Source organism: Lutra lutra, chromosome 8 (genome assembly GCF_902655055.1).
Source record: "Lutra lutra chromosome 8, mLutLut1.2, whole genome shotgun sequence".
In the NCBI taxonomy this organism is placed as follows: domain Eukaryota; kingdom Metazoa; phylum Chordata; class Mammalia; order Carnivora; family Mustelidae; genus Lutra; species Lutra lutra.
The window spans coordinates 27,519,627-27,537,046 of NC_062285.1; the positions used below are offsets into that span (position 1 = coordinate 27,519,627).

The 17,420-nt window shown below is 34.9% G+C and overlaps 1 protein-coding gene across 3 annotated transcripts in view; it reads left to right on the forward strand.

Moving 5' to 3' along the window:
- The window catches only part of UPF2 (UPF2 regulator of nonsense mediated mRNA decay), a 115,507-nt gene that overhangs the window by 61,307 nt on the left and 36,780 nt on the right, over positions 1-17,420 (forward strand). For all 3 annotated transcript variants that reach the window (XM_047740860.1, XM_047740861.1, XM_047740863.1), the window contains 6 exons: positions 726-834; positions 8,882-8,995; positions 11,229-11,345; positions 13,259-13,444; positions 15,704-15,907; positions 16,604-16,879. In XM_047740860.1, coding sequence (XP_047596816.1) covers positions 726-834; positions 8,882-8,995; positions 11,229-11,345; positions 13,259-13,444; positions 15,704-15,907; positions 16,604-16,879 — 1,006 coding nt within the window. The remainder of the gene's footprint in view (positions 1-725; positions 835-8,881; positions 8,996-11,228; positions 11,346-13,258; positions 13,445-15,703; positions 15,908-16,603; positions 16,880-17,420) is intronic.

Sequence of the window (17,420 nt, forward strand, 5' to 3'; positions counted from 1 at the left end):
GTAATTTTAGCTTGTGTATTCATTCTGATTAGTAGTGGCTGCCTGGAGTGCTGGGTTAAGCAGGACTCTGGGGCTGTGTTCAGGCTTGATGAGAAAGTGCTCTAATAATGGAAGGGGGTGGCAGCATGAATAACCACATATTTGCCAGTTATTGTCTAAAGTAAGAGAGGATAGGCACTGTGGGTGAATCTGAGTAGCTTCTGTAATGAATAAGATGCAGAAGTTAGTGTGTGGGTTTTGGATAATATTTTGACTTCTTAGATGCCATCTTGGTTATTGGTTACCCTTTCACTTTAGACATTAAAGTTTGCAAATAACTTACCTGTGAATAAAAGAAGGAAATAGTTTAAAAGGATTCTGTTTTGCACTATTTAAGTTACCATTAGGTTTGTTTACTTAGTAATTATGTGATCAAAAATTCAGGCCATGTCAAAACTTGATGTTTTCTGCACTTGGTATTTCATATATTATCAAAATTGTATACTTAGTGAAATTGCATATGTGCAGTAAATGCACTGAATAGCAAATGCCAGATTATTAGTAAGCTTTCACAAAGCAGGTTGAATTTCCATAGGCTTCATTATGATGGCAATAAATAGGCACGTCTGTACGATTACTAGTTTTTATCATTTAATGTGTGAATATATCTGAGAAAGTTTAAATTTTAAGATTAATCACTTCTGGTATGTCTTTCCTTTTACATATATCACATATAACTTTTGCAGGTTGGATTTGCTACCATTTTATGCAAGATTGGTTGCTACATTGCATCCCTGCATGTCTGATGTAGCAGAGGATCTTTGTTCCATGCTGAGGGGGGATTTCAGATTTCATGTATGTATTTAAGCATTTATTTTGTTATATATGTATACACACATATTTATATACTTATAAGTTGAGTGAGGATTCTTTAAGAATATAATTTTGTATTGGTAAGCATATTTCTGAAATTTGATAGTGGTTAAGAGTTCAGAATTAATGGGCTTCTGAGATTTTAAAATGTAATTTTCTCAACAAAGCTTGAAATTGATAAGTAGTATATTCCAGTTTGGAGATGAGCTGTTGCTGCTACCTTGTTTCCTACAGGTACTGCACTTTTTTGCTTTTGTAAATTAAAAACCATTCTCTAAGGTCAAGAGAGCCAGCAGGTCTCATTGGTGTTCCCAGAAGAAACATAGGATTGGCTGTGCAAGTCAGGGCACAGTGCCTGGGGGATGCCCGTTGGGGGTGTCAGGAGTCCAAATGTCTGGGGTACACGAGGTTGTATAATTTATCTGAGCAGTGAATGGTGTGATAGTCCATGTTTTTATTGATTCTTGCCTTAACAATCTTTATCTTGTATAGCGGTAAGTTTTTAAAGAGTACCCTGGTAAGTACCAGGGACCAGTTTCCAGACAGCTTCTCTCCCTTTCTGGTTCTAGGAGTCTTAAATTGCCTGTTAGCTGTTCTCCAAATCCATACTACCCATCACCTTGTAAGGGGATATAAATAAAGCCTTGAAAGGAGTAAAATGGTTCCTTAAACATGACTGAAAGTGAATATTGTAGACTGAAAACGCATGAAATTCAAGTGGTTATATTAGCCAATGGGAAAAAATTGACAAACTTAGCTTTATAGCAAGTTGCTTGTGATGCACATAAATGTTTGCTGTGCCCAGTACGCACTTTATTGCACTCATTGTACAGAAATTGGTATTGCTGAGTGCTCAGAGAACAGAAGTAATTCCTGAGAACAGGGATCTTACAACTTAGTTGTGAAGAAAAGGCATAAATACAAAAATGAGAGTGAAATAAACATTTAAACCCTGAATATATTCGATATTATAAGAAATTGCATGTTTAATTGCCAAACGAATTGTTCAGGAGTAAGAACCTTGAGTTCAGAGAAGGAAAAAGTCTTCAGTGAAGAGTGGGATGACTTCTAAAGGCCTCTTGCCATAGGAGTTAGTTTATATGAGATTTGTGGTTAAGATTTTTCTGGGGCAGTTTTTGCTGAAGTGTGTTCTGGATTTTCATACGTAGTATTAAGCAAGGACCGGTTTATGTGCTTTAAAGGCTCTTTGGAAACACTTGAGATCAAGAGAGTTAAATGATTTTGTTTTGTTCTCTCAAGAATTCCCAAAGCTTTAACAGGGTAATGTGCACTTTGAATCTCCTGGAAGGGGTCAAAGAACACACTTTGATAAATGCTGCCAGTTCAGGGATTGATGCATCAAGAATTATGATATTCTTTTTGATTTATTTAATCCCATTATGCAAAACAAGAAACTTTTCCTGGCAGACAGTATGACTGTATTATATGAGTCACACATATACCCCTCAACCAAATCCAAAAATAACATACATGCTGGACCAAGCATAATTAATGCTTTTGGTGAGAAATTTAAGATTAAGAATATTCTATTCATGTATCTTTCACTTCCCACCAAAATTGATAATTGAAATTGATAATTGGGGTGAGAGTTGCGGGACTTGGAAGTTTCATTCCTTATGTAATGCTTTGTTACAACTCAGAGACTTAGCAGAATTCTAGGAGAATACTGTGGGAACCACTGCTTTCAGGGGAGAGAAGAGTAACTTGAAGTCACTTGATCAAATAACTTGATCACTTCTGCCTCCTCCAGGATCTATCTTTTCTAACCCTGACATCTGCAGACTTTGCCAGCAACTTGCTTTTTGTCTCTATATGTGCCTAAAGTTTCCCATCCTTAAGTGAAACTAAAATAATAGCGACAAGAAAATGTCTTCAACCTCACCCCCCACTCTCTTTCATTTGCTTCTTGTTCGAGTTGTTTTAGAGTATGCTTGTCTCTTCTGCTTCTGACACTTACCCTTTGTTTCATCATAGCACCCTGGCAGAGACCACCAGCATCCTCTTAGTTACTTTAAGTTAGTTGATGTCCCTACAGATTCTAAACTGCTGGACTGTTCTTTTTTTCTGCCCTTCTGTCTGCCCCACTTGCTAGCATTGTTAACTCTGGTCGAGTTATTAAGTGGGGATAATACTGGTATCTTTTCAGATGGGATTGTTCTTATGTATTACACAAGATAATGGATATAAAGTTCATCACGCAGTGCTCAGACATAGATATTATTACAATAATAATGATCCCTTCTCTCCCACCACACTCTCGTGGTTCTTACTTGACTGCTTTTCTCAATATCTTTTATCAAGAATAAAAATCTTCTTTTTTCCAGCTGAGTCTGTATTTTTACATTCCCCAGACCTCCTTCTTCACCCTCCTTTTTGACAGAACACATTTTACCTGGGCTTTAGTTGACTTTTATTTCTCAGCAAACTCAAATACATGTCTCTTGCCTGAACCTCTCTCTTGGTGCTTAGAAAGTTCTCATGTGGTTCTAGGTAAATATGTTTATAAAATAAACTCATGAATTCTCAAAAAAAATATTTAGCCTTCACTTCCTCATATCACCTTTTATTCTGTCTGTAAATTTGCAATATTTTTTCTCTAGTCCCTAAGAGAAGGACTTCTACTTTTGCTCCTTGGACATTCTGGAGCCAGCCTTCACCAAATTCTGTTGGTACTATCTTCTAAAACACTCCTCCAAATCTAGCATCTCCTCTTCATAGCTTGAATTATGAGAATAGTGTTTTACTTAGGCTTCCCTTTCTCTCTCCTCTAATTCCAGCATATTATCACAATCATACCCTTTGCTTAAGAATCTCACCTGAGGGGGCGCCTGGGTGGCTCAGTGGGTTAAGCCGCTGCCTTCGGCTCAGGTCATGATCCCAGGTCCTGGGTTCAAGCCCCACATCGGGCTTTCTGCTTAGCAGGGAGCCTGCTTCCTCCTCTCTCTCTGCCTGCCTCTCTGCCTACTTGTGATTTCTCTCTGTCAAATAAATAAATAAAATCTTAAAAAAAAAAAAAAAGAATCTCACCTGAGAAATAAAACTGGTTAACAGAACTATATGAAATCTCATCTAGTAGTCAAATAAATTCTAGTTAAAACAACAATTAATCTACTAATGTGACCAACAGATTAGTAAAGATAATAGAAATGAAAAACTACATGCACCTGAGGTCAGAATTTGGAGGAGGAATTAGGTAATAGGTTTCAAGATTCTTACTGGCATTTATACATTGGACAACTTTGAGAATCTGTCCTAAGTAAGTAATCCTATATACCCAAAAAAGCTTTATTCACATCATGAATTGTGGGGAAAAAATGGAAAGTAAGCTAGAAGCCCAACAGTGAATTAAGAAAATGGTCAGGTAGTCGCAGTGCTGAAATGATATAGAGCCATCGAAAGTAATACTAAAAAATTTTCGGAACAGAAAGTGCTTCTTTTGGTGGGGAAAAAAAGCAAGCTGTAAACTCTCACACAGAATAAATGTATAGTTATGTTAAAATGCTTGGAACGTAAAGAAAGAAAAAAATTACGTATCAATATGTTAGCAGTGGCTGTCTTTGAATAGTGGGGCAGTAAGAAATATTTTTTTCCGTTCTAATTTTCCATGCTCCAAATTTTCAGCAGAGCCTGCTTTACAGCAAAGGGACAGCTTTTATTTAAATATAAGCATATCAGACTGACCTTTTTTTTAAAAAGATTTTATTTATTTATTTGACAGAGATCACAAGTAGGCAGAGAGGCAGGCAGAGAGAGAAAGAGGAGGAAGCAGGCTCCTTGCGGAGCAGAGAGCCCAATGCGGGACTTGATCCCAGGATCCTGAGATCGTGACCTGAGCCGAAGGCAGCGGCTTAACCCACTGAGCCACCCAGGTGCCCCTGACTGACATTTTAAAAATTAGCAGTCTTTCAGCTTTTTAAATCAAATCTCTCTAGTGGTAAAGTAAATTGACCACATAGCCCAGTTTGGCATGCTTATATATAAATTGTATATATTTGCAGTTGTATGAAATATTTTATGTAAATTTATAAAATAAAAGTAAATTGAAAAGTGTGAGATCAAAACATAAATAGAAGTTCCAAGACGTTTTTTTCCGACACTCTAGTAAATCAAGAGTCTTACCTACCTTACCCTGGAGATCAGTGGTCCACAGCACAAAATAAACTTTGAAGGCAAGTTTACTTGTTTATAGACTTAGTGCCTTCTTAGTGTCTAGTGTATAGTAGATTTTCCAAAAAATTAGAATGATTAAATGAATAAAGTTTATGTAGAACAAAATGATCAAATTATAGAGGACAACGTATCATGTCTATTTGGGTGAAGTTATAGAAGGACCAGTTTGGGGAGGAGGGTCTTCCTAGATAGGCCTCGGAAAGCCTTAATTTTTATATGTTGATGTATCCAAAGAGTTTTTATTAATGCTTAGGAATTTAGTTATTCAGTTGATCTCAGTTTTAGCTGTCATTAATAAATGAGTTGTAAGCAACATTTTTGCTACATAAAATTGATTATGTGAGTAAAATTCTGTAAGAGACATTGAACTAGAAATATATAGAAAAATTTTTTTAAAGTTTTTTTAAAGTTTATTTATTTGATGCAGAGAGAGAGAGGAGAGAGGGAACATAAGCAGGGGGAATGGGAGAGGGAGAAGCAGGCTTCCTGCTGAGCAGGGAGTCTGATGTGGGGCTTGATCCCCGGACCCCTGGGATTGTGACCTGAGCCAAAGGCAGACACTTAACGACTGAGCCGCCCAGGCGCCGCCAATATATAGAAAATTTTACATTGTTAGTTTATTTACTTCCGCAGAAATGTTTGGACATACCTTTTTGATCATAAGGAGTCAACAAATGAGACTAGAAAATAATGAATAGTCAGAATAAGTCAGTCTTTTTTATAAGTTATAGCCTTTTAAAAAGCCTTTTTTTTTTTCATCTGAAAATGAGGGAATGAAGTAGAATTGATTTTTCATAATTCATTTAAGAATTCTACAATTTTGTCATGTTACTTAGATTGTACCTCCTTACCCTCAATAATATTTAAGAATAATTGTAGATGGTACGCTGTGTTACTTGTTTTGAAAGTTACAATGCTCCGTAATACCCAAAATTGTATAATGTTCCACAGCAGTTACTAAGAGCTTGTACATGCAGAGTCACCCAAAGAGATTTTTAAAACCATGTTTGTATACTTCTCAGCCCCACTCCCTCTCAAGATTCAGCATTAGTATATTATTTTTGAGTTGCTTCCTTACACATTTTTTGTTTCCCTGTTTCTTCAGCTGTAGAAGAAAGACATGCTCAGCATGGGTTCTTTAGAAAATATAAGATAATTTAGAAAGAAGAGGGGAAGCCTCATAATTTCATCACTTTAAAGCAACCCTATTTCTTTTTTTATTTTAAGATTTTTATTATTATTTATTTATTTGACAGACAGAGATCACAAGTAGGCAGAGAGAGAGAGAGAGGAGGAGGAAGCAGGCTTCCTGCTGAGCGGAGAGCCCGATGTGGGGCCAGATCCCAGGACCCTGGGATCATGACCTGAGCGGAAGGCAGAGGCTCTAACCCACTGAGCCACCCAGGTGCCCCAAAAGCAAACCTACTAATCTTTTTGTATATTTTCTTTACCTTTTTTTCCTCTGTAGTTTTTTCTGGGCGGGGGGCGATGAGTTTATAGTATATAATTTTTCATTCTTTAATTTCTCACTGAGAAGCATTTTGCCGTCATTTAAAACATCTCTTATACCATTTTGAAGGGGATATAATATTTTGTTCTGTAAGCCAGTTGTTTAGAAATTAAGTGAAGCATAGCTGTCGTTAATACCACCACCGCCTCTGTCATCATCACCATACTTATTTTTATCTATATTTTACTAGGCGAGCCAGTGGTTGAGGAAATTTGTGTGAATTACCCAAGATTATATACCCCCAGAATGGTGTAGAATGACTGAAAGGGGCTCAGATTTCTGACTATAGATTATTTGCTTTTTTTTGTCCTTGCGATAATCTATAAACATTAAGCGTTTTCATTTATTTGTTCACTCCATAAACTTATTCATTATTTCATGTCCACATAATAGTGATACAAATATACAGAGATGAATAAAATTAGTAGTAGCTAATATTTATTGCATTCTTCCTAGCGCCAGGCACTGTTGTGTGTGCTTTACATGTATCAGTTGACAACAACTTTGAGGTAGGTTACTTTTATTAGTTCCATTTTAAAGAAGAGGAGATCGAGGCAGAGTTTAAGTAACAGCTAGTAAATGATAGAGCTGGGATTTAAACCCAGCAAGTCTGGTCCAGAATCCATACTCTTAGAGTTCATAAAATAAGATAAATCAGTGCCTGGGTGGCTCAGTGGGTTAAGCTAGTTAAGCCTTCAGCTCGGGTCATGATCTCAGGGTCTTGGGATCGAATCCTGCATTGGGCTCTCTGCTCAGCAGGGAACCTGTCCCCCCAACCCCTGCTTGCCTCTCTGCCCACTTGTGATCTCTGTCTGTCAAATAAAATCTTAAAAAAAAAAAAAAAGAAAAAGAAAAAATTATAATTCAGTACGAGGAGCTTTTCATACGTAGTACTTAAACATTTATTTGTGTAAGGATCTTTATGAAAGCTGTGCTCTTTTCTGAATTGCTAAAACAGTCAAGGTTAAAGTTCTATAAGTTGAATTCTGTGATTTTATTTTTAATCGATACAGTTTTATTGATGCTTTAATAAATGCTTATAGTGAGCTTCTAGTTTGCTCTGATGTTTTAAATGAGTAAACTTAGTTTTATTTAAAAATTATCCCTGAAGAGCTAAAAAATCTTAACACCTATTTCTGCTTGCTATAGAAAGTAGGTCCTTAAAAATGAAGATAATAAATTCAATCCAAGTGTTAGCTCCTTGAGTATGTAGGAGTTTAGTATTTATATAAATGACTGTCATTAATCGTCTACCTGCTGGTGAGGTTAGGCCTTATTTTAAAACCCAGCACATACTAAGGTAGTGGAATTCTCAAGTAATAGGAAACTGGGATTTTAGTACTGATCTTTCATCAAGTCATTCCAGAGCTTTGTGTTGTTTTGTTGTTAAATTATTAAATCAGATTATAACCTATTGTTCCTTTCTCAGAATGTTGTTATGTGGAACAAATAAGATAGGATAGTAATCTGGAAAAGAAAACACTAAACTGGTTCAAAGCACCACCATTTTGAACAACTGAATAAGACAGTAGAGGATTCTGAAAAAGTACATTAAACTAGTTCGAGACATCACCATGTTATTGTCACTGTTGTTCACATAAAAGATTTTTAGACTGTTTGATGTTAGTCTGTTTGCTGATGAAATTGTAATCCATTTACATTTGTCTTAACATACGTTTGCTTTGTACTATTATAATAGGATTTTGTTATGCTGAATATTTTTTGAAACATGTGCCCAAGTTAGAAGGCTTATATTTGCAAAGGGTTTGAAATTTGATATACAACCATGACTGATGATAAAAAAAGAATAGGGATTATATCAAAAATTTCACTGTAATGAATTTATGATAGAAAATGCATACTGTAGTTCATAAGTATAATACACCAAGCCTTGCTAATATTTTTTGCTTAAGTAAGCTCTTGGTACTTATTATTTTTAAAGCAGCATTTCTTTAAGTGTGTTCCTTATAATATTAGTGAGATGTTAACTCGTAGTTGCTAGCATCTCAAAAGGAGCCTTATGTTGTTAAATAAAGGAATTAAATTAGGGTAAACAGCCTTCTTTATCTGAGAACCTATTTAAGCCCAATAAAGTGTATCATTTTCCAAAATTATTTGACCATGGAACTGTTTGCAAATCATATCCCAGCACTCGTGTTCCACAGAGCTTACGGTGCCTTAACTTAAAGTAATTTGAATAGCAAGAAATTTATGCAGATTTATTTAAAATATTTGGGGTGAATGCAATCTTATTAAAATTACATTTCTTATCAGAGATTTCAAAATGTTAATTCTCTAAGTTAATGTCTCTTTTCTTTTAATTTGTAGGTACGAAAAAAGGACCAGATCAATATTGAAACAAAGAACAAAACTGTTCGTTTTATTGGAGAATTAACTAAATTTAAGATGTTCACAAAAAATGATACATTACATTGTTTAAAGGTTAGTGCCACATTATTTGAGTTGTTTTTAGTAGACAAAGTTTTAGTTATAAATGCTGGAAAAAAATGAAATAAGTAAGGAATATTTGTTTAATATGGAGGACAAGAAAAGAGTGAAAAAGAACTTTAAATAGATGAGCAGAGTCAAAAATAAATAATAGTATGGTAGATAGAAATACAGCTATCACAGTAATTACATGAAATGTAATGGGACAAAATACATGAAGTAAAAGCCTGAAGAATGTAAGACTTTATTAAAACAACACTGTAAAATAAATAAATAAATAAAACACTGTAGACTGCCTTCAAGAAAGATAAATATGAAGACCAGAAAGGCTAACATAAAAAGGTTGGGGGAGTATACCATGGAAGAACTGACTAAAAATCACTTGGTTTGGGGGCGCCTGTATGGTGCAGTTGGTTGAGCATCCAACTTTTGGTTTCACCTCAGGTGGTGATCTCAGGGTCATGGAATCGAGCCCCACGCTCAGTACAAAGTCTGACATCCTCTCCCTGTCACTCATGCTTACTTTCTTGCTCACTCTCTATCTGAAATAAATAAATAAATCTTAAAAAAGAAAATACACCTGTTTTCATTATCATTAAGCAATTAAGGTACAAAGCATTTATTGTAAATAAAGAAGGACAATTCATAATGACGAAGAGCTTATTTTAGCAGGAAACTATTAACCTTCCTGAATAAGTATGAATCCAGTAAGGGACCTTCAAAATATATAAAGCAAAAGTCAACAAGGAAAAGAAGTAAACAAATCCATGGTCATGGTGAGAGACTTTGAAACACCTTTCATTAACTGAAAGAAGAGGCAGACGAAATTAGTATATGTATACAGAAGTGAACAATACAGTTAACAACCTGGATCTAATGGACACTATACCCAGCAGCATCAGAACTTAAAATCTCTTCAGGTGCACGTGGATCATTTACCGTAACTAACAACAACAAAAATCGCAGAAAATTAGAAAAGACTGAAATTACTCAATTGTTTTCTGTCCACAATGGAATTAAGCTAGAAATTAGTAAGTAATTATATGTGGTAAAGCTGATGCAGCAGAGATGGAATAATTCTAAAATTTGAATTGATCATGACAAATTTTGTATCAAATTGATTTCCTTAGGTTGTTAGGTATATTACACAAAGTGGGTCTCATGGAGTCAAGTACATTTGGAAAACCCCAAGTTAAACAAATTTATCAAGTTTCTTTATTGCTTGATTTCTTAAGAGTGTTTAAAATATTAATAGTCATTGTAAATATTTAAGGGGTTAAGTTTCCTAAATCTACTTGGAGCATCTCAGAGGACAGCAGAGTACATTTAGGGAATCTCTGGACAGCATTTCAAAAACGATTGTGAAAGATTTCTTAGTGCTGAATTTGAAGGGAATCATACCATGGAACAATTTAAACGTTAGTATATTTCTTTATAGTAATTATTATAGATATATAGGAAGGGTATACATTTCTTTGACCTAGAAATTCCATTTCTATATGTTTGCTTTAAGGAAATAATAAATGTACAAATTTATCTACAAGGATATTTGTCCCACAGTTTAAGTAGCAAGAAATCGTAAACAATTTCAATATCCAATAAGTAAGAATTACTTAGGTTTTAGTGTAGTTCATATTATGCAGTAATATGCCTCTTTTAAATCATGCCATAGAAGGATAAAGAAGGACACAGCAAAATAGTCATATTAGCTAAAAAACACCAAGTTATTAAATAATGTGATATGTTTGAATCTGTTTTGGTTTAGAAAATGTGCATAGAGAAAGATTAGGAGGATAAATACTGAAATGCTGTGGTAATGTGTTATGTTTCTAAATTTCATACAGTGTGCCTGTTGTGGTCAGAATTTTACAAGTGAATGTCCCATAAACCAAAAACAACAAAGTGATTTAGAAAATGTTAGTTGTGTTGTATATGTCACAGGTGCTTAAATAAATAGCATCTAATAGTCATTATATACAAAAGGCTTTGATATTAGTTTTCGTGTATTTATCTGAAAGAAAAGACATTAAGTATATTGAAGATTTTATATAAAATTTTTGTGACTGAACACAAGATACTCATCAGTGAAGCTTGTTAAGCCAAAGTAGACTAGCTTTTTTTTTCACAGTTGACATATCTGAAGTTGTTATACACATTAGATCTGTATTTTCTTTAACAGGATTGAAGTGTTGTCTTTTGTGTTTTCTCATCATCATTGTTGTTACAGATGCTTCTATCAGACTTTTCCCATCACCATATTGAGATGGCATGTACTCTACTAGAAACCTGTGGAAGATTTCTTTTCAGATCACCAGAATCACACCTGAGGACCAGTGTACTTTTGGTAAGGGCTTGAGGATCCTAGCAAGAGCTTGAGGTTCTTGATTTACTTAGAGGTTAGAAATACTGACCAGTGCCTATGATCATGGTCTGCTATATAAAAGGAAACATTTCTGCCTAAACTAGAACCTCCCATATTTATGTGCTGTGGCCATTCCAGGAGAGTTGTAGGAATTTTCCTCACTTGTCTGCCAGTGAGTTTACTGTATGGTAAAGGAGGATTAAGTTCAACCCCAAATACCTTTTGATAAATGATGCAAATGAGCAAGTACTGGTGATACTGTTGTGTTAGAGCCATTTTTTATGGATGTTTTTGAATGTTTAAAGAAGCTGTTGTTTATGTGCCATAAGCATATAAATTATAAGCTTAAAAATATAAAATTTAATTTAAAAATTAAAAACTATAAGCTTGAAAAATTAACTTGGGGTAGAAGCTATTTCTTAAGCTACCTAGGATGCTGAAATGGCCATCAGGTTTATTAAGCAATTAAGTTCTTATGCTTATGGATAATATCCATGCATTCCCTTGCAGACTCGGGAGGATGGGAAGTGTGATGGCAGAGGGAATATTGGTGTTAGTGTTAAAAAGAGCTCAGGTTTAGGAATCCCTGGGCATAGACTGTCATTACATTAGTGTTACTGTTATAAAAGTCTTGATTAGGGGCTCCTGGGTGGCTCAGTGGGTTAAACCGCTGCCTTCGGCTCAGGTCATGATCTCGGGGTCCTGGGATCGAGTCCCACATCGGGCTCTCTGCTCAGCGGGGAGCCTGCTTCCCTCTCTCTCTCTCTCTGCCTGCCTCTCTGTCTACTGTGATCTCTCTCTGTCAAATAAATTTAAAAAAAAAAAGTCTTGATTATATCATTTTCTTTAGATAACTTAGTTTTTTTAGAATCCAGTTGTGAGCTTGAATACTCTCTGCCAATAATATTTAATATGAAGAAACAGAATTTATTTCTAATAAACAAAAATATTAATGTGGAGGCCATCAAACGGAATTGATTTCCAAATTTTCTGTAGGCTTGTATCACATTAACGACTTAAACGTCATTACAAGTTCAAATTTTTATCCTAACAAGGAAAAAGCTCTTGTTCTTTTGGTTCAGGCTCTTAAGGTTAAAAGAGACGGTATATATAAAAATGTGATAGAGCTAGCTTTTAATTTCTTGTATTTATTTACAATATTTGAATCCTCTATTTTTGCTAGGAAAAACATTTACTAGTCATGGTGGTATGGGCGATATCGGATTGGCTCAGTGGATCTTTTCCCCTCTTACAGCAAAAGCAACGAGGTTTTATCACTTGTTGACTAGATGTGTTTTGAATCAACACCTCTTGGGTTGATGCTCAGATCTGTGGACAAGTTTATAAACTTGGGGTGCTTTTAGTTTTCTTGTTCGTAGAACTGTGTCAGAGCCTAAGGCCTAACACCAAGTAGTCATGGACTAATTTGTTCTAAAAACATGATTTTTTTTTAATTTGTTAATTTATTTTCAGCTTAACAGTATTCATTATTTTTGCACCACACCCAGTGCTCCACGCAATCCGTGCCCTCTCTAATACCCACCACCTGGTTACCCCAACCTCCCACCCCCCGCCCCTTCAAAACCCTCAGATTGTTTTTCAGAGTCCATAGTCTCTCATGGTTCACCTCCCCTTCCAATTTCCCTCAACTCCCTTCTCCTCTCCATCTCCCCATGTCCTCCATGTTATTTGTAAAAACATGATTTTAGTATAAAAGTGTGCTAGTACATTCTTAGAAATACCTAGTGATTGTTGCGGTTTTTTTTGTTTGTTTGTTTTGGTTTTTTTTCTTTTCTAGTCCTTTATCCTGAAATCCTATCACTGAGAATAGAAATTTGGTTAGGAATAAACATTATTAGAATGAAAGTATTTTGATTTGGACATTTTTATTTTAGGAGCAAATGATGAGAAAGAAACAAGCAATGCACCTCGATGCAAGATATGTTACAATGGTGGAGAATGCATATTACTACTGCAACCCACCTCCAGCTGAAAAAACAGTGAAAAAGAAACGTCCTCCTCTCCAGGAATATGTCCGGAAACTTTTGTACAAGGATCTCTCCAAAGTTACCACTGAGAAGGTAAATCCTGTTGAAATCATAAAGTAATAGTTAATTTGAGATTTGCAGTGGTGCTAAGATGATACAATATTCAACAGAATTAATTCTTTTTCATTCTAGTGATTGTAGTATTAAGAACAGTGCAGTTGGCTACTAGCCTGTGTACTAAAATGTTTCGGTCCAGGACATATATTTCAATTTCTCCACATCAGCTTGTTTATAAATTCCTTCAGTGTTCGACAAAGTACCGATAAGGAATGTCAGCAGCTTGCATTATTCATATTCTGTAACTGGAGAAATGGAAGCAGAGCTGTTAAAGTTTCAGCAGTGAAGTTTAGGAGAGTTAAGATTAGATCACAAGTTGAATTGTGACTGCCTCTATACAAGTCATCCTAAAGTGAAAGTCATATGATGAACATAAGATACAGGACATATGTTTTGTTTTCCTTTTGTGACTCTTACTCTGAAGTAATTATTCTAATTTTAATTTTGGTACTGTTTATATTTGAAATTACTATTTTGTCTCTGATATTCTGTAATGAATTTGACTTTTAATATTCTGCTTCAGGGGACGCCTGGGTGGCTCATTTGGTTAAGCAGCTGCTTTCAGCTCAGGTCATGATCCCGGCGTCCTGGGATCGAGTCCCACATCAGGCTCCTTGTTCTGTGGGGAGCCTGCTTCTCCCTCTGCCTCTGCCTGCCACTCTGTCTGCTTGTGCTCGCTCTCTCTCTCTCTCTCTGACAAATAAATAAATAAAATCTTTAAAAAATATATATATATATATATTCTGCTTCAGTACAGGGGATCCTAACCTTGAGTGGGCTTTGGTTGGTCCATGGCCCTCTGAAATTTCATAATTTTGGTCATTTTCCAGAAAAGGTTAAAAAATGCTGACCTGTTTTCATAATTATTGCAGTTACCTTGTTAGAAACTTCACTTTCAAGTAGGATATGTTGAACAGAACATTTCATGGTTAACTCTTGAAATTGAAACAACACATTGTAGAACCTTTTTCCTCTTTAGGAAAAAAAAAAAAGTGAAACAGATAAACTATTGCACAGAGAAAACCTGTGGGGAGAAGAAAAGGTGTGCAGTAATACATGCATTATACACGGGTAATGAGCAATGATCATGTGACTTTAGAAATTGGACTCAACTTTCAGAGAATCACAGATAGTAGTTGTTTCAAACAACAAGCAATTTGAAAGCTATTTTAGAATTAGCGATAAGTTTAAAAATATAGGTTGCTCTGTGGTTGAGACAACATTAATATTTCCACTGAAGCTGATTTGAGAACATATTAAGTGCTTGAAAGATGGATGGTGGCTACAGTGCCTGAATGGCTCATTTGTTTAAGCATCTGCCTTCAGCTCAGGTCATGATCCCAGGGTTCTGGGATCAAGTCCCACATTGTGCTCCCTGCTCAGTGGGGAGTCTGCTTCTCTTCTCCCTCTGCCTCTCCCTGCTGCTGCTTCTCTTTCTCTCTCTCTCAAATAAATAAAATCTTAAAAAAAAAAAAAAAAATGGGTGGTGGCTATAGAGATGAAAAGAGTGCTTTGCAATCTGCTAATAGTATCTTTTTTTTACTTTTTCTTTCTAAAAATGGGAGGAACTTGATTATAGGTAGAGCTCTGCTCACCATCTCATTACCAGTAGAGTTTTTGAAATAGTAATGGCTGACTTTTCTGTCGTACTTATAACAAGTCAGACAGCTCTATGTGCCTCACATATTTTAACTTGTCTAATCCTTAACAATAGACTGTGGAGTAAGTCCTGTTACTATCCCTCTTTACACTTGAGGAAACAGGATGCTGTATAATGTTAGTTTTGTATAATATTGTATCCTCCATATCAAGTGATCTTTTAACCCACTGATCTTGGGTTTATTTATTTACTGGAAATTTTTGATTTACAAAAAGTACCTGAGATTATTTACATTGTGATATGTAAAAGAAAATATTATTTTTGGTAAACCTTGGGTATGTGTTTGTAGTGACTGGTATTATGGGTATATACTATTAGCCTTATTGAAGATCTGGAAACTCTAGGAAATTTAGGGGCATCATGAAGAGATGTAAGGCAAACGTGAATAAATTTTGCCAATAATTAAAAATATTTCACTTTTCCTGTCTCTAAAGTTAAGAAGCTGGCAGAGGATCTCTAAAGTATTTTTTATTTCAAAAGTTAAATGACTGCAAAGTCAAAATATTTATATTATTGGGTATATTGGAGTATTATGTACTTATCTTAGTAATTGAAACAAAATTCTCTCCGTGTAGGTTTTGAGACAGATGCGAAAGTTGCCCTGGCAGGACCAAGAAGTGAAAGACTATGTTATTTGTTGTATGATAAATATCTGGAATGTGAAATATAATAGTATTCATTGTGTAGCCAACCTCTTAGCAGGACTGGTCCTCTACCAAGAAGATGTTGGAATCCATGTTGTGGATGGAGTTTTAGAAGATATTCGATTAGGAATGGAGGTAATAAAGACTTTCCTTGAAGTCATCAAATTGGAGTTTGTGGAGAATTTAAACAACTTTTAAATCCAATTATTAAAAAGAGTAATTTGGAAACCTTTCTTTCCCCTTGTGATGTCAATTTACTGTTTCTTTAAAGTTACTGTTGTCTCAGATTTCCTAGTCATCTTTCAGGCTAGTGCCGGAGAGTTTTTTGCTTCTTTTTCTCAAGTTCAGTTAGGCTTATTTTGGAAGAGTATAATAGATTTTAATTATTTCTAGGGCACTAGAACTCAGGTTATAGGAATCTATAAATCTCTTAATTAGGTGAATTGGTAATCTTTTGGTAAGAATTTCTATATACTGTTTCCTCTTTCTGTTGGCTCATTTCCTTAATTCATGGATTACAGAAAAATAAGTTATGGAGGGACCGATAGGGAGAATTACATCTTAACTGTATCATCAACTTAGTTAATGATAATACTAAATTTTAATATTTAACTTGTTCTTTTTAGTAAAACATTTTAAAGATAGCCATTTCTTAAAAAGGATATGCGGAAGTGATCACTTTACTAGAAAATAAGGGAAGAACCCATTTTTTTCCCCCTCTGTTTAGTGTTCTTTCAGTAATTGGTATTATCAAGTAACAAAGGAGAATTTTACCTCTTATCAACACATTACTATTCTTTAATGGAAATCTGTGTTTTTTTTTCCCTTTAGGTTAACCAGCCTAAATTTAATCAGAGACGTATCAGCAGTGCCAAGTTCTTAGGGGAACTTTATAATTATCGAATGGTGGAATCAGCTGTTATTTTTAGAACTCTTTATTCTTTTACTTCATTTGGTGTTAACCCAGATGGCTCTCCAAGTTCGCTAGATCCTCCTGAACACCTTTTCAGAATTAGACTGGTGTGCACTATTTTGGATACCTGTGGCCAGTACTTTGACAGAGGTTCCAGTAAACGAAAACTTGATTGCTTCCTTGTATACTTTCAGGTATGTAAACTAAATATTCAGTTTGGCATCATTTAATGCGTTGCTTGTGTTACAGAAATATTAGAGAAGAAACACAGCATTCATATATCACATATAAGATGTGTTCATCATTAGATAGATTTTTTTCTTCCTGCAAGGATGTTTTAGAAATTAAACATATATGATGAAAAGATTTCTACTATATAAACATTCTATTTGCATTGTTGCTTTTATGATTAACAATGATCATTGAGGAATTATTTTGGTATGGTTTAAAAATTTGGTATAATTTATGGATTACTGTTTTAGTATGATAATTTATGACTTTTTGTACGTCTGATAACATTTTCAACTCATCTGTGTTCTGATTTTACATCTAAAATTCTAGTTTCTAAATGATTTCACTTTTTTCTATCATTTTTGGGAAAATACGCTCTTAACACAGGAAAAAGTATTTGTTCATTCATGGTAAATTCTTGGGTTGTGCTTCTCTATATTAATATCAGTTAATTATGTAAACTTAAAATTTAGACTAAGTATAATATAAATTAAATTCAGAAAC